The 25,299-nt window shown below is 33.4% G+C and overlaps 1 protein-coding gene and 1 long non-coding RNA gene across 3 annotated transcripts in view; both read right to left on the bottom strand.

Moving 5' to 3' along the window:
- The window catches only part of LOC143078947 (protein virilizer homolog), a 50,213-nt gene extending 46,384 nt beyond the window's left edge, over positions 1-3,829 (bottom strand). For both annotated transcript variants that reach the window (XM_076254024.1, XM_076254025.1), the window contains exons 1-2: positions 3,746-3,829; positions 3,020-3,132 (exon numbers count right to left, since the gene is read on the bottom strand). In XM_076254024.1, the coding sequence (XP_076110139.1) occupies positions 3,020-3,132; positions 3,746-3,811 (179 nt within the window). In that variant the 5' untranslated portion in view covers positions 3,812-3,829. The remainder of the gene's footprint in view (positions 1-3,019; positions 3,133-3,745) is intronic.
- Positions 147-1,050, bottom strand: LOC143078951 (uncharacterized). The gene is made up of 2 exons (XR_012979310.1): positions 654-1,050; positions 147-409 (listed from the first exon to the last, which is right to left on the bottom strand). It is a non-coding gene; the product is annotated as an uncharacterized LOC143078951 (long non-coding RNA).
- Positions 3,830-25,299: the final 21,470 nt, after the last annotated feature.

Here is a 25,299-nt window from a genome sequence, read left to right as displayed (position 1 = left end):
CCTGAAATGAGGGCCAGCCTTCGGCTGGCCCGAAAAAAAATTTTTGGGCAAGTAAAATTTCAGGATTACTGGCCCAAATGATATAGTGCAAGCCCAAATATTTTTGAAAAATTTTTGTAGTAAGAAGTAAAGAAAAAACACAAAAAAAGACCAATAATTTTAATATTATTATAATTTTCTATTCCTCAATCAGTCCTTCTCTGCACATGGCCCTGAAGACACCTGATTCTGTACTATATTCTTCGTCATCAGAATAGTCTGAATCTTCACATCCTAATATTATATGCTGAGGCTCTGGCTCGATGTCTTCAGTTAGAATTGGCTCATGGACTTCAGCTAAATGTTCATTGATTGCTGCTGTTGTTTCCAAGACTCTTGAAACCTCCTTTTCCCTCTATTTTGTTCATATCTTTAAAGAAAAATGTGAAGAAAATGTAAGAACTCTTACCCCATTTCAGACATTTGTGACCAATTTCAGAAAATTTGACATAATCAAAAAGTATTCCTGTCAGTGTTAAGAAATGCAGCCTATTTTCTCATAACATACCAGCCCCCCCCCCCCCCTTCTGAAAAAAGTTCACTCCGAAATTTTGATTGATTGACACTCTGTAAAATTGCAGACAATGAAGAATTGAAGAGAAAATATTACTTACTTGGCATATTTTGAAGGCTTCTTCTCTTCCCCTCCACTTCTTTTCAAAAACGACCATCCGTTTTTCAACTCGGCCATATTTATTTTAGTTGTGCCGTATTACGACCCCTGTATATTTACCAACTTCGTTATCATTGGTCGCGTGTATTCAGTTTGACCAATCACTACGTCCGTTACAAATACGATTCGGTAAAGTATTAGACAACTCGACCCGGAACAACACGGACCGGATTATAGGACGATAACAAGCTAAGTAATCATAATTTACTGTCCGGGAACGAGTTTCTGATGGGCCGAGTTGTCACAAATGTCTAGTTAAGCAAGAGTTGTCTTCCATTGATTTTTTAACGAGAGAGCAGCTCAGGGAAAACCTCGAATTCTTTACATGATTAAATATCATTTTTGTCGAGCCTGCAACTTTTGTTGCAGAAAGCTCGACATAGGGATAGTGATCCGGCGGCGGCGGCTACGGCGGCGGCGTTAGCTAACTTCTTAAAAGCTTTATATTTTAGAAGGTGGAAGACCTGGATGCTTCATACTTTGTATATAGATGCCTCATGTTACGAAGTTTCCGTCAGTCACATGTCCAATGTCCTTGACCTCATTTTCATGGTTCAGTGACCACTTGAAAAAAAAGTTCAAATTTTTTGTAATGTTGAATTCTCTCTTATTATAAGTAATAGGATAACTATATTTGATATGTGTGTACCTTGCAAGGTTCTTATGTCTGTCAGACAGTTTTCACTTGACCTCGACCTCATTTCATGGATCAGTGAACAAGGTTAAGTTTTGGTGGTCAAGTCCGTATCTCAGATACTATAAGCAATAGGGCTAGTATATTCGGTGTATGGAAGGACTGTAAGGTGTACATGTCCAACTGGCAGGTGTCATCTGACCTTGACCTCATTTTCATGGTTCAGTGGTTATAGTTAAGTTTTTGTGTTTTGGTCTGTTGTTCTCATACTATATGCAATAGGTCTACTATATTTGTTGTATGGAATGATTGTAAGGTGTACATGTCTAGCGGGCAGATGTCATGTGACCTTGACCTCATTTTCATGGTTCAGTGGTCAAAGTTAAGTTTTTGAGTTTTGGTCTTTTTATCTAATACTGTATGCCATAGGTCAACTATATTTGGTGTATGGAAATATTTAATGATCTTTATGTCAGTCGCGCAGGTTTTATTTGACCATGACCTCATTTTCACGGTTCATTGCACAGTGTTAAGTTTTTGTGTTTTGGTCTATTTTTCTTAAACTATAAGTAATAGGTCAACTAAATATGTTGTATAGAAGCATTGTTAGCTGTACATGTCTGCCTGGCATGGTTCATCTGACCTTGACCTCATTTTCAAGGTTCATTGGTCTTTGTTTAGTTATCTTGGTTAATGTTAAGTTTATGGTACAGTTGTTATAAAGCTTAGCGTTTTACTTAGGACTATCAACATAATATCAATGATTAGTATAGAAGGCGAGACATTTCAGCGTGTGCACTCTTGTTTTAAATTACGATGATTTGAATTTTAGCAAAAGTGTAGGGCAGTCGCCCAAAGGTTTTTTTTGGGCCAGTAATTACTTGTCTTTTGAGAACTTCTGATCGCCCTGACTTAAAAGTGGTCGCCTCTGGCGAGTGGGCGACCGGCCATTTCAGGCACTGTAACAGGTTATGAATGTTTTAATTGTTATGTTCTGTTTTCAAACTTTTAATCCCACTTTACCATGTTTACTGAACTGCAGATCTAGAGTATTTTTAATATTTGTAAAATTTGGCTTTGTAAAAAAAGTTCTTCCCTTTAAACTAATATTGTTTTTCTTTTCGAATACTGCATGGGATGAATAAGTGCTGCTACAGGTACATGGTTGTGGGGATGATTTCTTATTATCTAACTAAACTCTAATAAAATATTAAAACAACAGCTTTGCATTTTGATGTTTACTAGTTAAGAAGAAAAGATAAGATGACGTCGACCTTGGATACAATGATACTTCCGAGATGTTGCTGGTTATGCTGTTTTCTCAACACTTTCAGGGCCTCAAAAAAGTATTGTATGCAGAAAAGAAAATTGAAATACAATATATACATATAACAATTAAAATTAGATTATTGTCATCTAAGAATACACGTAGTTGTCTTTTTCTAGGCAAAATATAAGGTGACATTGACCTAGGATACAATGTTACTTTTGAGACGTTGCTGGTCCAGAGGTCTTCTGGACAATGGTCAACACAGTGAACACACTATATGTTGCGTTGTTGTATTCAAGAAATGGAAGTACATTTTATTCCTTTTACTAATATATTCATGCATATGTCTCTAATCATCAAGATCTTTATTCTGATCCTTTATCTTTTACTTGATGTAGCTTACCCTAGCCTAACACCTCCTGGTACATCTGCTTCAACTTTGGTTTGCAGGGGTATTACCCTGATTTCCTGAATAATAACTGGCCTTGGAAACTGTACCAAGTCTAAATTTAACTCCTATAAAGAGAATTAAAGAAAGTGAATACAAATTCTCCAGTGTGAAGAGGAACACTGTGGGGAATATAAAATTTGTTTAGTGTTAAAGTAAAATATTCAATGAATTGATTCATGTAAGGTAGGGATTTTTTGCATTTGTTAAAGGGTACAACATGTACAAAAAGCATCCAAAGTGGAAATGGTTGTGACCTATAAAAAAATTTGTAGGCCACCTTCTTCTATTTATATAGATAATCACCCTTCCCATGGATAGAAACAAGTGTCTGTGCCTAATCGGGTAATAATTTATAAATCAATTAATTCATATATATGTGATGAACCATGTTGATCAAACTACGACAAAACGGTTTCTAATTAACAGCACATGAATAAATGTGTACATAATTTAAGTATGTACAATATTCAAAAATAATTTAAAATGATGCTCTGACACAAATCCATCAATGCAACTAAAAAGATAATAAATGCAATATTTTTTAGATCCAGTTTCATTTTAAAAATAATAATACACGTCAAATGCGGCTATTTAATGTTGCATTTAATGAATTTATACACGAATGACAGTTATTTGTGTTTGATATTGGAATAAAAACACTCTTTATAAACCATATACCTCAGCGCTTTCGTGAGAAAACGTATCAAAAAACAACAACTCGGGTTCCTGCCCGGTGTCAGCCATTTTTTGGAAATAGTAAATAATGGATCGAAGATGGTTCGGTACAGAAAATCCGGAACGATAATATTTATCTTTGCTGTCTGAATATTGTTAGGTGAATTGTCGTATCGTTTGTATTATAACCCACATTCCGTGTTATTTATATAATTCAGGTCAAAAGAAATATGCATAATAAAAACGATTAATCACAGTGGTCGAAAACTCCCACATTATTATTCCCAGAAATCTCTCTCTCATTGAAAAATGTTTTCTTATACAGTATACTTTAACTGAGACCCTTAATGATATATTCAGATATCACAAGCGGATCTAAGGGGGTTGGCGGCCCGGATCCTCCCCCTTTTGTAGAAAAAAATGAGCGATTGTATAGGGAATCACTGAAACATGCCCTCCTTTTTAGGACTACGGTCAGTCAGTGGGCCCCTTCTAAGAAGTTCTGGATCAGCCACTGGGTATAAAGTTGGGTTTTTTTCAGAGACAAGTTCCTGTGAATCACGACGGTGGAAAGATTGTATAATTCAAAAAATATAATATATATTTAGGTTTAGTGTAAACAATAAGATATTTATAATATCAGAGACATATAATACAATATGTATTATATGTCTCTGATAATATATAGCACTATTGCAAGCAGTTGCATTTTAATATATATTACTGCAGTTAACTTTTAAAAATATATAACCAATGTGTCAGCGGATTGTTGTGAGCCAATATGATAGCAGATCTCTTCATGATTGGCATAATGTGACAACTTTTTTCATATCATAATCAAACAGTATGTGAATTATGGTCTGTTCATGTTTTAAATTTTCATCTATAAATAAAAACATCAAGATCAAGCACGTACATATGTCATTATTTTACATTGACATATTATTTTCCTCTTCTTATAATTGAAACACTAATATGACACTCAGAAGAGCAGCAGCGTAAGAGTAGACTGAAAAGTCACAGAGAAAAAGGGGGGTGGGGTAATATTCTGTGAGATTGTAGATTTGTTCTGCATAATATATGTTCCGCATATATATGCATGGAACAAAAAAGTATGTTATAAAATTCCTGGAACTTAAATTACATGATATTTATTGAGGGTGAGGCAAAAAAAATATATAGACTGTACGTGGAGCAAGAATCATCAATTAAATACATGGCATGGGCTGCGCCATCCGCATGATCCGCAAACCACCTAGATTAGAAAAACACATAAACGATATGAAAAGGCAAGCCAAGAGAAACCTTGGTTGATAACACTGAAACCTCTACATAGTCTGAAGATTCCTAAAAAGACAGGGTTATAAGATATACGTAAGACCAACAATGGAATATGCTTCGACAAAATGCTACCCATATCAGTAAAAGCCCAAAGTAACAATCGAAAAAGTACAAAGACGAGCTAACTGCGCGGTATGTAAGAAGAAGACATGGAAAAAGACCAAGTGACATCAACATGATACAAGAACTAGGATGGAAAAACTTACAAGCGAAGCACAAGGCAACAGGAATTTTTGTGTGCTGTACAATTTAACAAATGACCTGGTAGCAATAGACAAGAACAACAAAAAAATCTACAGAATCCAACAACAAGCTCTAATGGAACAGGAAATCATACATCATACATCAGTTACAGCTGACAACATATTGATTTATTTGTATTTGATTCTCGCAATTGCAAGCATATTTTTTAGTGGTATATAATAGTATTTGTTCTTGTACTCGTGATATTCTTTCCCGTTTGTTATATTTGAATGTTTTGTCATTAGAGAATTTAGTTTGATGTTATATTTGCTATCTACTCTTCAATCTTATCTCATTTTTAAGACTCCGGTGATGTAGATTTTAATATAATGTCTGTTGTTGTATAGTTGAAAATTATGATGCATTGTAGATCGACGTCCTTCGAATATTTATGCCTTTTAGAACAGGTATTGTTCTTATTTTTATATTCAGACTATAAAAATAGTATAACAAAAATACCGAGCTCCAATGTACTTGAGTATATTACAAGTGGAGGTCTATAAAATACCGAGCTCCAATGTACTTGAGTATATTACAAGTGGAGGTCTATAAAATACCGAGCTCCAATGTACTTAAGTATATTACAAGTGGAGGTCTATAAAATACCGAGCTCCAATGTACTTGAGTATATTACAAGTGGAGGTCTATAAAATACCGAGCTCCAATGTACTTGAGTATATTACAAGGGAGGTCTATAAAATACCGAGCTCCAGTGTACTTGAGTATATTACAAGGGGAGGTCTATAAAATACTGAGCTCCAATGTACTTGAGTATATTACAAGGGGAGGTCTATAAAAACTGATCAAATCAAACGTTAGACTTTATCAACTAACTACGGGGATTTTTCAGAAACAATTTTTATCGTATACATGTGCTATTTTGTCATTGTCAGATGTAATTGTTGAGGGGTGGGTGTTGCACTATTAACACATTAACCGTACAACCTCTCAATGCGACTATTCAAAAGTAGGCGACAACGATGTCGTCTTTCTATTTATTTTTATACCCCACCAACGATAGTAGAGGGGCATTATGTTTTCTGGTCTGTGTCTCCGTTCGTCCGTCCGGTTAAAGGTTTTGGTCGAGGTAGTTTTTGATGAAGCTGAAGTCCAATCAACTTGAATCTTTCTTATTTTAATGCCAAATTATAGTTTTGACCCCAATTTCATGGTCCACTGAACATAGAAAATGATGGTGCAAAGTTCAGGTTAAAGTTTTTGGTCAAGGTAGTTTTTGATGAAGTTAAAGTTACATCAACTTGAAACTTAGTACACATGTTCCCTATGATATGATCTTTCTAATTTTAAATCCAAATTAAAGTTTTGACCCCAATTTCACGGTCCACTGAACATAGAAAATGATAGTGGGAGTGGGGCATCCGTGTACTATGGACACATTCTTGTTGGAATGTTATATTGAACAATGTTAAACCAGTAGTGTAAAAAGAGCGACCTTTGTTCATTTCTAAATATTATACTCATCAGTCTGCTGAGTATCTCTATAAAACATGTTATAACCTTATAAAACAATTATTTGGGAAGTAGCATTTAACAATTTAAAACCAGTGATTTGGCATTTTTTGGACAATACGTAACTCTGCTGAATATCTCTTATAAAACATTTTAAAACTTTTGGGAAGTTACTTTGAACATTATGTTATTTTTTTTGGTGTACAATACGGCATTTCTCTGTTTCAACGTTAAGAGAAATTTTAATCAGCGGAGACCAAATATAATATCACGGAGATGCCGTGTGCACGGAATATATAATACTCAAAATATTATAACATTTTCTCCAACCCTGGACAATACGACACTTTTTGTGTTGGCTTGTGCTAATGTTTTAAGTAGACAAAGAGACACACAAAAAAACAAATGTCTTTGAATTTGATGAGACTGTCGTACAAGTGAGAGCTTTAGCGCTATAAAACCAGTTTCAATCCACCATTTTCTACATTTGAAAATGCCTGTACCAAGTCAGAAATATGACAGTTGTTGTTCATTCGTTTGATGTGGTTTGTCATTTGATTTTGCCATGTGATTAGAGACTTCCGATTGAATTTTCCTCGGAGCTCAGAATTTTTGTGATTTTACTTTTTGATAAATGAAACTTTTGAAAACGTGTTTCATCATAATAATAATCATTTTCAGTTACAATAAAAATATCAAAGAAGATTATCTTTTCTTCCCAAAGTTAGAAAGATTTACAATTACAAAGTTGCCTTGTTCTGCTCAATATATTGGAATACTAGTAAGTTGTTGCTAGAAACGGAAATGTAACCCTTTTAATGGAGATTACCCAATACCAAAGATGCATTTCTATACAGGTTTAGGTTATCCTTTTTCATCACACCGCTGCGTTATAAAAACTTAGAGATAGAAAATGAAACCAAAGTCATCGAAACGTAGGATAGAGGTCAGAGTAACCCATTTATGTCTTGAAGTAGCCTTACCACAATATATGATACATCTCTGCTCAGCAAAATGAGGAGACGTTCTGTGATTTTCAATGAGATTTTTTTTCTAGATAAAGGCAACAGTAGTATATCGCTGTTCGAAATTCATAAATCGATTGAGAAGAAAACAAATCGGGTTACAATCTAAAATATTATAAATATAATAAGGGAAACACATCAAATATAAGAGGATAACCACGACACAATAGAAACACAACATGAAATGCAACAAACACAGAACTGTAATATAACAATGGCTATTTTTCTGACTTGGTACACGGGACATTTTAAGAAAAAAATGGTGGGTTGAACGTGGTTTTGAGGCTAACAAAAACTCCCGATTTCATGGCAATGTTAAATAAAGATCATAGGACAGGGATGTGAACTACTGCAGGTGAGTAATTATGAATAAACTGTATACCATAGGAAGGAAATAAACGGCATCGGAATAAGAAGTTTAGATGGACCTCTTACGAAATTCTGTATTCGCAATATGAACTGGGAGATAAATTCTAAACTCTATCATAAGCACTCGCTGCAACACAAAAAAATGTAAGGACAAGGACATATAAAATTTCGGATTAAAGTCTTCAACTAGACAAAAACATAAAGTCAACGCCGTCACATTCACCGCTGCCGATTGTATCCATATTTTTTTTAATCTTCCTTGCAGGTCAGACCACAAATGAACTAGGAATCTGTACTTTTTCAATTTCCTTCACAAAATGAACTGACAGTATGTTCTTTATAAACTTCCTTCTAAGGATAAAACAATCTTATCAATGTCCGATATTAATAATTCATTAGAATTTGGTCCTGTACGACTGGACACGAAACTGAATAGTTATCTTTGAAAAGTCTCCACTTGTATATAGAACAGGAACAATTCAAATGTATATATTTTATGTTTCATGTACCGTTTTTGTTTGTCGTTGCATACATATTGTTTAACATATTACGGAGCCCTGTTGGTCTCACACAGATTATAAAGTGTCCTTTAAAGTCCTGCGCTGAAGATGTGTAAAGTCTAGCGCTGGAGATGTAAAGTCCAGCGCTGAAGATGTAAAGTCTAGCGCTAGAGATGTAAAGTCTAGCGCTGGAGATGTAAAGTCCAACAGGGCTCCGTAACATATAAAGCAGAGAGGATACACTTTTAATCATGTAAAAAAGCAGAAAGCTTATTGTAAGATGTAAAGACATTTAACTACGAAATTTGTGCATTGAAAAACCGGACTAGAAAATTTATGACAAGCAGCATAAAACGTGGATAGAAACACTCATTTTAATTGGAAAGATATCACTTCGTTATCGGTTCGTTTTAATAAATAGTTAAAGGAAGTGGAGCTACGGATCTGCAGACCTACATTTACGAAAAGTATATATATGTGCAAATTGTACCGATAATTTGGACAACGGAAAAGGATGTTGGTTTTTTTTTTTGCAAAATATGTTTTCCTTTTGATGTTTATCCTATTTGTGAAAGTGTATGACCAAAAATCATCTTCATATTAGGTATGCACGTTTAGATAATATACAGATTAAACTAGATACTGAACAGGACATACGGATGTTATTATTAAATTTAAATGGAAAATCTTGTAAGTTCATCAATGACAGACATATCAAAGCAGATATACCAGTTTCTTTGCGATGAAGTTGTCGGATCAGAAAAAGTTGTCAAGTACAGAAGACTTTTCTTTAAAACTTACGAATATACACAAAACAATTGTTTGTCACTTAGTAAACATTTGATTACAAGTGGAAGTACAGCCGAGAGACTTGGTCTGCCAGGAAGCGACCTTGATATCATGCTTGTTTCAAAAGAACATATAGTATACGAGCCAAAACTACAACCGGAAGAAATATCGGCTGGAAATAATATTCTTTCTCTGACAATTGATTATAATAATGCCCAACCTGGATTTGTTCTTCTTAAAATAGACAACAGGTCACAATTTGACTTTGACGACACCTTAATCTTGAGAAGCGATGAAGGACTATTCTTTTCAAGCAATCCTGTTTTACAAAATCTAGCTTCTAAATATCCGTTTTCTTACATATCAATAAACGGACCATGTCAGAGGCGGATTTAGGGGGGAGGGCAGGGGGCCCGGGCCCCCCTTTTTTGGAAAAAATTTGATTGCTTATATAGGGAATCACTGAAGCGTGACTGGAGCGGGCCCCCTCTTAGGTCAGTCAGTGGGCCCCCACTTATGAAAATTTCTGGATCCGCCACTGCATGTCTAAGTAATATAGCCGCCGCTTTGGATGTAGCTCATTCATTGAAATGCCAGACAGCAAGAAAATGGATAAATCGACATCGGTCCTCTGGTTGGCCATCTGCCGTTACAATTCTTAAAGTTGACAAAGAATCTGTTCTTTTAGTTACAATTGAAAGTAAATCTCATTCGGGAGAATGTCATACTCCTCTTGAATGGAGAATTTCATTTTCAGTTCCAGAAAAGAAACTTATCCACACCTGGACTCATACTCATTTGATGTGTTATGCTCTTTTGAAAATATTAATCAAGGATGATCTAAGGAAAAAAACTTCTATTTCCAATTTATTGTGTTCTTATTTTCTAAAGACTGTTGTATTCTGGTTATCAGACGAACTTCAAGGAACATGGTAGACACCTGTACATTTTTAGACACCTTTGTTGCGTGTTTAGGTAGATTGACATACTGGGTTTTTCACAGATATATTCCAAACTATTTTATTCCACATCACAATATAATTGAGCGACAATTAACACATCAAACATGGGACGAATTACTAGCATTGATGGTTTCCCTGCGATTCATTAAAATATGTAACCAGATGAAATTAGAAGCTGCTTTACAACCAAGTCACAGTGGATATCCAGATTTCGACAAAGCAGTCATCCGTTATTAGCTGTTTTCAATTTTACTTTTTATGATGTTGAATATAGTTCAGTTGTTGAAGCTTCAAAGAAATGTATTCGTCTTCTAACAAAAACAAACATACCGACAAAAGTTAGAATACTATTTCCCATTTTTCTGTCAAAAATTTCTCATTTTTCTCTAGATAGCGGATTGATGTGAGTCAATATGATAGTAGATATATTCATGATTGGCATAATGTGACAACTGTTTTCATATCATAATAAAATAGTATGTGAATTGCGGTCAGTTCATGTTTTAAATTCAAGTTTCATCTATAAAACAGCAAGATTAAGGACGTACATATGTAATGTATACGTCTTTGCATTGACATATTATTTTCCTCTTCATATAATTGAAACACTAATATGACACTCAGTAAAGCAGTAGCGTAAGAGTAGACTGAAAACACACGAGGGCAAAAGGGGGGGGGGGGGGTAATAGTCAGCGTGCGACTGTATATTTGTTCTGCATAATGTATGTTCCGCATATATATGCATGGACCAAACTTGTATGTTACAAAATTCCTGGAGCTATTGATATTAACTGATATTATCTGAGGGGGAGACATCTAATATCAAGCCAAGAGAAACCTTGTTTGATAATGACACTGAAACCCCCACATCAGTTCAAGATTCCTCAAAAGACAGGGTTATAAGATATAAGTAAGACCAACAAGACCAACAATGGACTGATATGCTACGACAATATGCGACCCATATCAGTAAACAAAAACAAAGTAAAAATCTAAAAGTTACAAAGACGAGCTGCGCGGTATCCCGGTAAGAAGAAGGAATAAAAAAAGATCAAGTGTCAACAACATGATACAAGAACTAGGACGAAAAAGCTTACAAACGAGGCACAAGACAGCAGGATTTTTTGTGTGCTGTACAATAAAACAAATGTCCTGGTATAGACTAGAACAGAATCTTCCAATAAACTCCGATGTGGACAGGACATCATACATACCTATATATATATATAGTCTGAAAATTACACCCAACAGCGTTAGAGAAATAAATGACGCCGTCACATTCACTGCTGCTGGTTTAACATCCCTATGTCTTGTAACATGCAAATGTTTGACGCAGGCGAGACAAAAATAAACAAATTATCTGTTATTTATCAATTGCTCGTAAAAGACAAAAAAGAACTGATTTTTTTGTTCTTTAATCAATTTCCTGTAAAGGATAAAAAAAACATTATTATTTATCCAATGTCAAATGAATAATTCAAATGTTGTCCGGTTAGACTGGACGTGAAACTGAATAGTTATTTTTGAAAAGTTTCCACTTGTATATATAACAGGAACATTTAAAACGTATTTTATGTTTCTTGTACCGTTTGTGTTTGTCGTTGCACACACATCTAAGTGTTTAATAGTTATCAAATGTACCAGGATTATAATTTATTAATATAGTGTCTAAAATAGACAGAATATTATACTTTTAATCATATAAAACAAACAAAAAGCTAAAGATAAACCGTAAAGGAATATTTAGGACCTTCGAAATTTGTGCATTGAGAAACACTAGTATTGACTGGAACAATATCACATAGCAATGGATTCGTACCATTCAACAAGTAAAAGAAATGTAGACATGCATTTATCAAAAGTGTATGTATGTACAAGTCCGACCTGTACCGAAAACTCACACAACGAAAAAGGGTGATTTTTGTAGAAGAATTTGTTTCTCCATTTGGTGTATTTCAAGTTTGTGAAAGTGATAAAAATCATCTAGACATTTATGGTTCATCTTAATATACGGTAAACGCCTTTCGGTGATTTTTGCAGACTAAAGTAGACACTGAACAGGACACACTGATGTTATTGCTGAACTTTTTTTTTTAATTTGCGTTTCCGTACAAATTGTATAAATAGCTTTGATTTACATGTTGCTTAAGACACACCCTGAAAAGAATAAGTTACTTTTTTCGTTGAAAATGGCAGCCAAATCAAAGCAAATTTACAAGTTCCTGTGTGATGACATTGTCGGATCAGAAACAGTAGTGAAGTACAGAAGACTTTTCTTTAAAACATACGAATACGCACAAAATAAATTCTACTCACCAAGTAAATATATAATTACAAGTGGGAGTAAAGCCGAGGGACTTGATCTGCCTGGGAGCGATCTTGATATCATGCTTGTTTCAAAACAACATATAGCACACGAGCCAATACCGCAATTTGAAGATAAATCAGTTGATGATACTATCCTTTCGCTGAACATTGATTATGATAATGCACAACCTGGATTTGTTCTACTTAAACTATATGAAAGACCACACAAAGACTTTGAAGATAGCTTGATATTGAGAAACGAAGATGGATATTTCCTATCAAGCAATCTTTATTTACAAAATCTAGCTTCTAAATATCCGTTTTCTTATATATCAATAAACGGACCTTGTCTAAGTAATCTATCCCTTGCCTTAGATGTAGCACATTCATTAAAATGCCAGAAATGGCCGACAGTAGCCAGAAAATGGTTATTTAGACATCGGTCCTCTGGATGGCCATCTACCAACTTAATTTCCATGATTTCTAAAGAACTTGTTCTTTTGGTTCCAATTGGGAGTAAATCTGATTCAGGAAAAAGCCATCCCCTTGAATGGAGAATTTCTTTTTCAGTACCAGAAAAGAAGTATTTTTCTTTGTGACTCTTTAAAAAAATTAGTCAGATTAAAAAATAACTCAGCCTTGCAAGAACATGCCAGTAGATATTCAGAGTTTGACAAAGCGGTTATTCCATTATTTGATGTTTTCAATCTATACTTTTATGATGTTGAATATAGCTCAGCTGCCCAGGCTTCAAAGAAATGCCTTTGTCAATTAACAAGAACAAACTTACCGACAAAAGTTAGAATACTATTTACAACTTTTCTGTTTAGAATTTCTCACTTAGTACGGAATATAGTTTCTCAAATTGATTCTAGAAATAAACAAATATACTGGCAACGCAAAAAAACAAAATCAATATCTTTAATTCTAACACAGCTAGCTGGTGAACGAGGATGGATGTCATTGGCAATGAATTTCTATCTATGTGGACAATATAGGAAATCTATCACAGTTCTTGATCATGCCAAATGTATTTCCATTCGGAATACCTCCATAATCTCGTCATTCTCAAATACTGGAAACCTGATACAAGATTCTTTACATATAAACAACCATAGAGGTTATATTAGTAATACAATGAGAAGGTTAATATGTCATAATAAATTTAAAATGCGCGATTTTTGCATCTTTGATATCCAAACATATGATTATCTCTTGCAGTTGTTTCCTCAGCAACACTTCATACGATTGCCAACTGAAGTATTGATCTACTATCTTCGATTCGCTTGCTGTCATCAGCTGCAAGATATTTATGAACGACAAAAATGTCTGCATGATCTAACATTAATCACCGAGACGGCAATATCAGACGGGTTATTGCCTGATGTCTGCTCCACGTACTTATTCCATGCATACCAAATAGCACACGATAGAGACTTCGAGCAGCGTGTATACCAATTCTTTTGCATAAGAAAACTACAATCAGCAAAAAAAAGTTGAAACATGAAGAAAAGTACAAACACAATGGCTATCTCCTACATGAGGTATAACATGCAAAAATAAAGGCAGTGAAGAACAAATGAAACAAATGCGTTTGCCATTGAGGATTTTTCTCGAACATAACATTAAGAATTGTACAATTTCTATTATAACAGCAGGCGTACTGCTAACTGTCTGTTCCCTGCGTTAAATAATAATTTTCAGTAGAGTATTATGTTTTCAAGCAGGGACTTTCTGTACTAAAGTATAGTATAGAAAGTCCCTGTTTCAAGTTGAAGTCAAATAGTTCACTTAGGTTGATTGATTAATTTGATGTTTCACACTCAGCTATACCGTGGCGTAAATGGTAATACTAGGCATATATAACGGAGTGCCACGTGCAACCTCAGTGCAGTCAGACTACTGATACTGTGGTATTCGGCTACCTGGACCCCGACTTTTCTTAGAATGTACTAAAGAATCGTTTTGTTATATGTTTGTTTGTTTTTAAAATGATTAAGATTATTTCACAAAAAAATATATCTGCAAAAATATCAAAAGGCAATGCAGAAAATACTCTTTTTCTTACCATAAAGCAATATATTTATAATTCCAGATGTTTAAAAAAAAAAAACTGGCAATAAACTCAGTAAAAGAAAAGATGAAATATGTGTATGCAATGGACAAAAATATTGCTATGAAAAACAAATATGAACATCAGTGTCTCAGAGAATGGAATACTTTTGATATATTACCTAGTTAAGTACAAAAATGTATATACTTTACATTTAATATTATACATGTTATAAATGAAAATGCTGTATTTACTATACTAAAATAGAATTCAATTTCAAGATGATTTATATTGAAAACTCACCACACTATTCTCTCTCACTCTCTTTCTCTTTCTATCTCTCTCTCCGGTGTTCAAACTGCTTTACTCTTTATCTTATATTTGTATATTAAAACAAAAAATTGCTTCCTAATAGAAAGATGTATTGATTAGATAATATCTACAGATTTATATATTATATATTGCTATTATATTTGTGTATATTATGTTGTAAATTGGAAGTTATAAATAATGAAAATTAAAAAAAAAGAGATTATATCTCAATTTTGACTGCTGTGTCCAAATTTTGACATTTTTATCTATTATTTCTGTTACTTTTGTCCACACATTGTTGTCTTTATAATGGAATTTAATGCGACTGTCATACACGTGAGAGGTTTAGCTAGCCATAAAACCAGGTTTAAGTCACCATTTTCTACATAAAAATGCTTGTACAAAGTCAGGAGTATGAAAGTTATTATCCATTCGTTTGATGTGTTTGAGTTTTTGATTTTACCATTTGATTCCAGACTTTCCGTTTTAATTTTCCTCGTAGATCGGTATTTTGTGTTATTCTACTTTTTGTTAATACACATGTTCTTATTGGTCTATATTCGAACGATGCTTCTATAGTAAATCTTAAAGGTCTTGTTTGCTTAGTTAGGTTGTTGTTGTGATAGAAGTTTATAACATTAGGTCACTGTACATCATTCAACCATGGCCAATACCAATACCGAATAGGAATAGTCAGCTGTATAATGCTTCAAAATGATAAATGTAAAACAATTAAAACGAGAAAACTAAGAAACTAACAGCATGATTTATGTACAAAACAACGAACAAAAAAAAAATCATGATATACTGGAACAATTGACAACACTCTATAGTGATTTCATTTACGGATAAGTTCTTATAATTTTGAAGATTTTTTTTATGGCTTTTGTTTAATTTTTTATAATTTTTAAGTTATTGATATTCTCATAGCAACATTACCGTACCAATTTTACTGCACCAGTAAAGTAAAAATTATTTTTATTTTGTTTCTTTCAAAATCTTATTTTTAGTCAGTTTCAATCGGAATACCTTTAAATCAGATAAATGTGCAGTTGTAACGCATTTATTTTTCTCTTTGTTTTGAACTATAATTAGGCTTAAACAATAGGTTTATACCTTACTAAGAACATGATTTACACACATTCTTCACAATAAAAAAAAAAAAAACACACAAAATCATTGGTCGAGAGCACTTTGCTATATATATTGATTTTCATAAATAATTTCTTGTAAACCATTGAAGATAATAGGCGATTCCTTGAAATCTGTGACTATAGGACCTTATTAATGATGGTCCTGTTTTTTACTTAAAAGTATTCAAACATACCGAATTCCGAGGTTAATTTCAAAAGAAATTTATAAAAACTGACAAAATCAAACGGTAGACTTTATCAACCAACGAAACTAATGAAAAAAAAAAAAAAAAAAACACTGTTAGATTTCTGACATGGACCTGACAATTTGCGACGAAAATGGTTCGTAAAATCTGGTATCACCAATAGCCAAACCTTCCACTTATATGACACTTGTTTATAGTTCTGATATTTTGACAAAATAAGCTGATCGAAACCATCAGACATAATAGGTTAATGTGACAGTAATTAGGATAATGCAGTTTAAACGCTTAAAACTTGTCCATTCGTTTTTTGATGCGTTTTGTTATTTGATTTTGCCATGTGATTATGGACTTTCCGAATTGATTTTCCTCTAAGTTCAGTATTTTTGTGATTTTACTTTTTAAAACATACATCACTAAAGACCGTATAAAAAACATTTCATAAAAATCAAATATGTCAATAAAGGTTTTGATTTTGAAAGTATTGCCCAGTGTTTTAAATATTCATTCTGTTAAACACTAATTTCTGGCTATTTCGATAATACTGAGCTCCCTCTTATGTTTTATGTTCACACAAAATCTACCTGGATATATGTGTTTAATTGAAGCAAAGTCGTAAAGATGTTAAAATAAGTGACGATACACCTACATCATGAAATTGCAGTAATTCCAAATACGTTAAGGTTATAGTTCCTATGTTATAAAAGGAGACCTTCATATCGTCCATGATCGAGAGTTGAAATCATTCCTCGGTTAGGGAACTAAATATCGCCCCGTCAATTAATAATTGTGATGAGTGTTGTAACATCATCCACGACCCACTCCGTAGTTACTGCACAAAATGGATAAAGCGAGAAAAAGATGAGAAAATCTGAAATTCTTTTTTTTAATCAGTTATGAACATAGTTGATATTCATATTATACATTTCAAAGAACATTTTTATTTTTACAACAACCACAATAGCTACAAAAAACATACAAGTTAAAAGAACTCGCGAAGGAATTCGTTTTTATCCCGGATGATAAGGCTGTCAATTATATCCTTATTGTTTGACGTAAATTTTACATTGCAGTTCTCCAAATAGAAATCACGAATTCACCAACATTCCATATGACATTTGTTTGGAAAATGTTATATGTAACTTACATAAATTTTCAGCTACGTCTAAATAAGCAGACATTAATACCACGAAAGTTCCAAGTATGTACTGTCTTTTGAAGCTGCACAAAGATATATTTATCTTGTCTTCAAGCCAGTCTTCTACAACTAAAACTGTCTATTTTACTTACTAATACAATTTGTTAAATCAAAAACTGGTATTAAATTATTAATATAGGGCCTTTGGAAAATAGTAGAGTTAATTACTTTTGGAGTGTCGAAAATTCATTGGAAGTACTCGATAAATTGCATGCTTATATTGGTAATTTAGAATAAGTTCAAAGTTTTGATTTTTCTACCATATACCGTACACCCCTTTGCCTCATAATCACATTAAAAAAATTCACACATCTAATTAAGTTGGCTTATAAAAAATCAGGATAAGAATATATGTAAGCATCAAATCTATATCCAGCCTCAAAGCTATGGCATTTCTGCAAATCTATGCCCTTTTAATATTGCGTCATAGATGTTCAAAATTTATGTCCTTTATTGTCTCAAATCTATGTCTTTAATTGTATCAAACCTATGTCATGTATTGTTTCAAATCTATGTCTTTTATCAACTCAAAACTAATAGTATGTGTAGTTTCATTCCTGAAGGGCAAATTAATAAAGTAACATATATGCTCGTTAAACCAATAATTTGTACACTGAATTATGTAATGGTTGTTGAATGTTGATGTCATGTTACACAATAGATTTTAAAAAAATACATAGATTGGAAACTAGAAATATTTCACCAGAAAAAGACTTTTTTAATAGTGGCACAACATGTCGTTTTTAAAGTTTTTAAATTACCTTTATATGAAAACATCGAATCAAACGTTTGTAAATAGGTGTATGTGTTTATAGCTTACGAATCGACAGAATATATAAGTTCCCCCATAATATTTGTTCATTTGGAACTTTTCTTATAGAATATTATATCCAATGCTATAAGAAAATTTCCTTCACAAATGATAAAATATGACATAAGGAATATTCCTAATGGAATTTTTGTTATATGTTAAAAGTTCATTGGAAAAAAATTATGGACAATATTTTACATTATAAATGTCTCAGGAATATTTTTTATATTATAAAAGTTCCAGGCGTATTAAAATATTTGCTACATTGTAAATGTTCAAGAAATCAGGTTATTAGAAAATTAAAGTTCTAGAAATATTTGTTATATGATCAAAGTTCTAGGATTATATACTACACTATCGAAAATTATTTCTAGATATAAATGTATGGAAGAGAATTTAGAATAAGAGACATCGTTTAAATATGTGAACATTTGGTTGTATTCCTCAGACTCCATTCTTTGTATGTACAACATGTACAGGTAAATGTCATGTGAGGTGAACTTTAATTATAAGATGTAATCAGGTGTAAAAAATCCAATGACTCTCTTTTTCAAATATTATGAAACAATATGACGTTTTAATTTCAGGAAAATATCTCAACATATTGGGTGGTTTACAGATATATTCCATTTTTTTTCGTTCTACAGCACAATACGATTGACGGACAATTTACACAGCAATCTTGGGACGAGCTACTTGCTTTGATGACGTTTCTGTATGGTATCGGATGGGAAAGTTTATTTCGCTGCAACTCTTTAGAAAAAATTAATCAGATGGACATTTGATTATGATTTACAACCACATCACTGTGACTATCAATAATTTGACAAAGCAGTCTGTCCTTTATTTGGAGTTTTTGAATTCTCTTTTTGTGATGTAAAATATAGTTCATTTGCTGAATCTTATAAGAAAAGCATATATATACCTTTTAACAAGAATAAACTTACCGACAAAAGTAAGAATACTATTTCCCATTTTTCTGTCAAGAATTTGACAGTTTGCATTGGATAGCGTTTCAAAAATCGATGTTAGAAATAAACAAATGTATAGGCACCTGACGAAAAAAAGATAAACGTCTTTATTTTTCACAAAGATTTCGGGTGTAAGAGGATGGGTCTCCTTGGCACTGTATTTTTATCTTTGTGGGCGTTATAAAAAGCTTTCATAGTTCTTGAATATGCTAAATCTGTCTCCTTTCAAAGTGACTCCATTATCTCGTCAGTCTCAAAAATAGAAGTGACACAAGATACTGTACATTTATACTACTACCTGAAAAATACATCAGCCAATTGATAAATAAAGGTTGGTATGTAACAGTAAATTTAAACAAACTTGTTTTTGCATCAACAATATCCACACATACGATTATCTCTTACAATGATTACCTCAGCAAAACTTTATACAATTACCAATTGAAGTATTGATTCGCTACCTTCGATTTGCTTGTAGTCATCATCTTCAAGACATATTTCAACGTCAACAATATCTGCATGATCTAACATTAATCACCGAGACAGCAATATCAGATGGGTTATTACATAATGAATGCTCCTTGCACCTATTCCATGCGTACCAAATGGTATACGACACAGACTACTTTCGTACGGACTTGTAGTATACAGAAATCTGTTGACAGATTGCTTGTTTGTATGAAGAAGGGTAAACTGAGTGAATGTAATTCAAAATGCGTTACCACGTATGCTGTAATAATTTGAAAGAATATATGCTAATCAGAGTGCGAGAGAATGTACATACTTAAAATTTGATTTTAATATATTTTCAGAGTTCAAATCTACTACTTGTTATTTTCTAATGAATGTCTATTTCTATTAACTGTAAATAGTACCAATTGCACTGCACTAACTGAGCATTTCAACAGAAAATATATTTACAGTGATGTGTGAGGCACACAAATCAGGAAATCCAAATCAAATACAAACATTGATGAGTAACATTAACAAAAAAAAAAAAAAAAAAAAAAAAACAGGGAAAAAAAGTATAGCTAAACCGGACAATGAATCAAAGATATGCACGAGGAGGAAACATTTATAAGTTGATGTTTTATAGCAACTCATTCTAGTAAAACATAGTTCATATCTGTATTTCAGTACTGATCTACTTGGCCTGTAATTATTAGTGCTTTATTCAAAACTTTGCGATCATGAATAGATAATATGGTATACTTATAAGAACAAAAGTGTCAATAAAAAAGACGTCTCAGCAATGGTTTAAGTAAGAGATATAATATTTCTGAAAGGATCACCTGAAGTTAAACCATGTAAAAATTGAAGTAAAAACAAGGCAAAGTAATAAAATAACCAAACAAATTTTTTTGTAATGGATGTTACGTGATTAATATACACATGGAAAAAAGTACTGCAACACCTTCATTTTTTTAAAATTTGAAAAATCAGCCTCTTTTTTTTGATGGAATATAATAAAATATTTGTATAATATTATTGAAACATAGTTTATGATAACATTGGCATTGAAACGAACAAAAAATGTTTGAAAAAAAAAAAAGATTTATATAACCATAATTTTAATAACAAAATGAAGTGTTTTTTTGTACAAAAAAATGCATCTTACAACTTTTACTGTAGTCGAACCTTACAATGTCAGACATTTCAAAATTAATCTTCAGATGACTGTTCACAACATGGTTGATCGTTATACGCCAAAGAATTAGTACTTTGTGTGCGCAGCCTCCATTCAAACGGATAACCGAATCTAAACGTCTTCTGATTCCTGCCAAAAATCGACTAATTTGTTGCTAAGGTAGCAGCAACCATTTCTGATGAAGAGCATTGTTTATTTCATGATGTGTTTGAACTGGGGTGTCCTTTCGCGCACGTTCCGCCCAACAGTGTTCCATATATGCTCGATATGGTTCAAATCCGGGCTACGATCCGTCCAAGGAAGATGAACCGAGTTCCATTGGAACAATGGATCTTCCTCCACGATGCTAATTTTCAACTTTAGCGAGCTCTGCACTACATTGGATACGGAAAACTGTGTGTCTGTTTGTAAGCAAAGGTCCCTGAAATGGTCTTATCGCACGATAACCAGTAGCGAGGAGTCGATCACGAACAGTTCTTGTTAAAAAGCTCCTGTATGCCCACCACTCTCTTTTTAGGATTGTATTGTATGCAATGGGTTTCCTTCTGACCAACCTTCATTATGCTTGATTTTCCCTAGCAAATGGTATAGGGGGTCTTCTTTATCTCGGAAGGTCTTGAACATCGTTTAGTGCCTTATTTTTAACTCAAAACGACTTATAGTGGAATGGTGATGACCAACAATACGTGCAGTTGTTACAGCGACATCCCTGCTTCTCTCATGCTGATAATATGCCATCTTGCTGCAGTTTAGAGTTGTCGAGGACCCATTACAAGGTGTCAATCACATAACTTTAAAAACTTGGTTACTTAAAGTGTTGAAAACAATGAGTATGAAAACATCTGTTTTGCTGTTTACGGGTACAATAGCTGCATGTGCAGATAAAAACTTATCGATTCGATATTTATTGATTAAGCTCAGGTGATACTTAAATAATGTTTAAGTTGTTCTATTTTACCAAATGATATCACAAAAAAATAAAAAGTGTTTTTTTTATTTCAATTTCAATTTGGTGTTGCAATACTTTTTTTCCATGTGTATATATCATGTAAAGCTATACCAACGTCTTCAAGTATAAATTTAATATGGCCAATCCATTCAAAATTAAGCACATTTCTAACTTTCCTGTAAGGTTAAGTTGCAGTATTTATAAATGGTTTATGTCAATGATTTTCTGCAAATTTTGCATACGCCTTTGGCTACTTGAGAACTGTATCTGAAAATCGAAAATACCCTTTTCTCTGTTTTTCTGAAAAGTTACTGATTCAATTCTTTCATCATTAAAATGGAAGTTTGTTTTAATAATACTTTATTGAATATCCTTTAAACTGTGTTGCTTTCGGAATAAAGTATTATTAAAACAAACTTCCATTTCATTGATGTAAACTTATAAGGGTCGCCGACTTCGTTTTAACAGGATACATTAATCAAAGTGGTACACTAGGTGAACAAGTGAAACTGCTTACTGATGATACCTCCGCCCAAATATTTCGATAAACAGGAAGTTGCTGAAAACGCATCAAACGTATTCAGCAATCCTCGGTAGAATCCGCTAATCTCCTTCTATCCTTAGATGAGGGTACGGAATCGGCCGAGTTGAGACGAATGACATATTTGGAAGTCAAAATCAGACTCATTTATTTTAGGTAGTTTTGGCACATAGCTCTTCAATAGTTTCGGTACTTGCACATCTTCGGATTTCAAATGTTTGGCTTTGAGCATTCCTGATAAAGGTAAATCCAGGAAAGCGCTTCGGACGCAAGAAATCATTAATTGTATTGTTTTCAAATTTATTAGCCTTGCAGTAAAAGTCATTTCCTTATGTATTTTTACTGGGTGATTGGTTGACTCTTTGTTCCTCCCACTTACAAGGCAATATTGATTCATTAAATGAGCAGGGTGATCTAACTTTCATTCCTACAATCACAAAGCTTTGTGCTTTACATATATTAAATGTTTTATGTATGTAGATATAGGAAGATGTGGTGTGAGTGCCAATGAGACAACTCTCCATCCAAATAACAATTGAAAAAAACTAGAGGCTCTAAAGAGCCTGTGTCGCTCACCTTGGTCTATGTGAATATTAAACAAAGGATGCAGATGGATTCATGACAAAATTGTGTTTTGGTGATGGTGATGTGTTTGTAAATCTTACTTTACTGAACATTCTTGCTGCTTACAATTATCTCTATCTATAATGAACTTGGCCCAGTAGTTTCAGAGGAGAAGATTTTTGTAAAAGATAACTAAGATTTACGAAAAATGGTTCAAAATTGACTATAAAGGGCAATAACTCCTCAAGGGGTCAACTGACCATTTCAGTCATGCTGACTTATTTGTAAATCTTACTTTGATGAACATTATTGCTGTTTACAGTTTATCTCTATCTATAATAATATTCAAGATAATAACCAAAAACAGCAAAATTTCCTTAAAATTACCAATTCAGGGGCAGCAACCCAACAACAGGTTGTCCGATTCATCTGTAAATTTCAGGGCAGATAGATCTTGACCTGATAATCAATTTTACTTCTGTCAGATTTGCTCTAAATGCTTTGGTTTTTGAGTTATAAGCCAAAAACTGAATTTTACCCCTATGTTCTATTTTTAGCTGTGGTGGCCATCTTGGTTGGTTGGCCGGGTCACGCCACACATTTTTTAAACTAGATACCCCAATTGTGATTGTGGCCAAGTTTGGTTTAATTTGGCCCAGTAGTTTCAGAGGAGAAGATTTTTGTAAAAGATTACTAAGATTTACGAAAAATGGTTAAAAATTGACTATAAAGGGCAATAACTCCTAAAGGGGTCAACTGACCATTTCGGTCATGTTGACTTATTTGTAAATCTTACTTTGCTGAACATTATTGCTGTTTACAGTTTATCTCTATCTATAATAATATTCAAGATAATAACCAAAAACAGCAAAATTTCCTTAAAATTACCAATTCAGGGGCAGCAACCCAACAACGGGTTGTCCGATTCATCTGAAAATTGCAGGGCAGATAGATCTTGACCTGATAAACAATTTTACCCCATGTCAGATTTGCTCTAAATGCTTTGGTTTTGAGTTATAAGCCAAAAACTGCATTTTACCCCTATGTTCTATTTTTAGCCATGGCGGCCATCTTGGTTAGTTGGCCGGGTCACGCCACACATTTTTTAAACTAGATACCCCAATGATGATTGTGGCCAAGTTTGGTTTAATTTGGCCCAGTAGTTTCAGAGGAGAAGATTTTTGTAAAAGTTAACGACGACGGACGACGCCGGACGCCGGACGCCAAGTGATGAGAAAAGCTCACTTGGCCCTTTGGGCCAGGTGAGCTAAAAAGTAAACCATTATAGGTCAATGTACGGCCTTCAACACGGAGCCTTGGCTCACACCGTACAACTAGCTATAAAGGGCCCCAAAATTACTAGTGTAAAACCATTCAAAAGGGAAAACCAACGGTCTAATCTATATAAAATTAAAAAAAAAACAAAAAAAAAAACGAGAAACACGTATAAATTACATAAACAAACGACAACTACTGTACATCAGGTTCCTGACTTAGGACAGGTGCAAACATTTGCAGCGGGATTAAACGTTTTAATGGATCCAAACCTTCTCCCTTTTTCTGAAACAATAGCATAACATCACAACATAGAAAAACACACAATAAAATATCAATTGGCAGGCTTAACTCAATCAAAAAACGTACATTAATACACTATAAAAGAATAAATTTGATCTGCGATATCTGAATGCAAATGCAGAGTTAATAAAATATTAGGGACAAACATTCAAGGCCAAATGTAATTGTTTTTACAAATTATCATGATACTTCATGAAACATGTTATTATTTAAATGGTGCTGTATATGATATTTTGGTTTTTTTTAACAGCTGTGGTTACATTCTTATCTACCTTCCTGTAGTCAGGAGCACATTCTGATCGTTTTCAGAATTATGTGCTGCCTTTTATTATAAACCTGTTGTTAGGTATAATAAGCAGGTTTTCCAATTGTATTTTACTTTTACATCATATGTTCTAAATAGACAAAGGGGGATGTTTATATGCACATAAAACTAGTTTGACACTACCATATTTTCCCCAATACCATGTCATACTGTCTAGATCTGAAGGAGAGTTTTCCAATTGGCACATATACCACATCTTCTTATATCTATACACAGCCTTTTTGCACACTTGCATCAGTTTCTTGCTAACATAGACTCTTAACTG

Source organism: Mytilus galloprovincialis, chromosome 6 (assembly GCF_965363235.1).
Source record: "Mytilus galloprovincialis chromosome 6, xbMytGall1.hap1.1, whole genome shotgun sequence".
In the NCBI taxonomy this organism is placed as follows: domain Eukaryota; kingdom Metazoa; phylum Mollusca; class Bivalvia; order Mytilida; family Mytilidae; genus Mytilus; species Mytilus galloprovincialis.
Note: the sequence above shows the minus strand (reverse complement) of the source record. Positions and strands in the feature narration are given on the sequence as shown.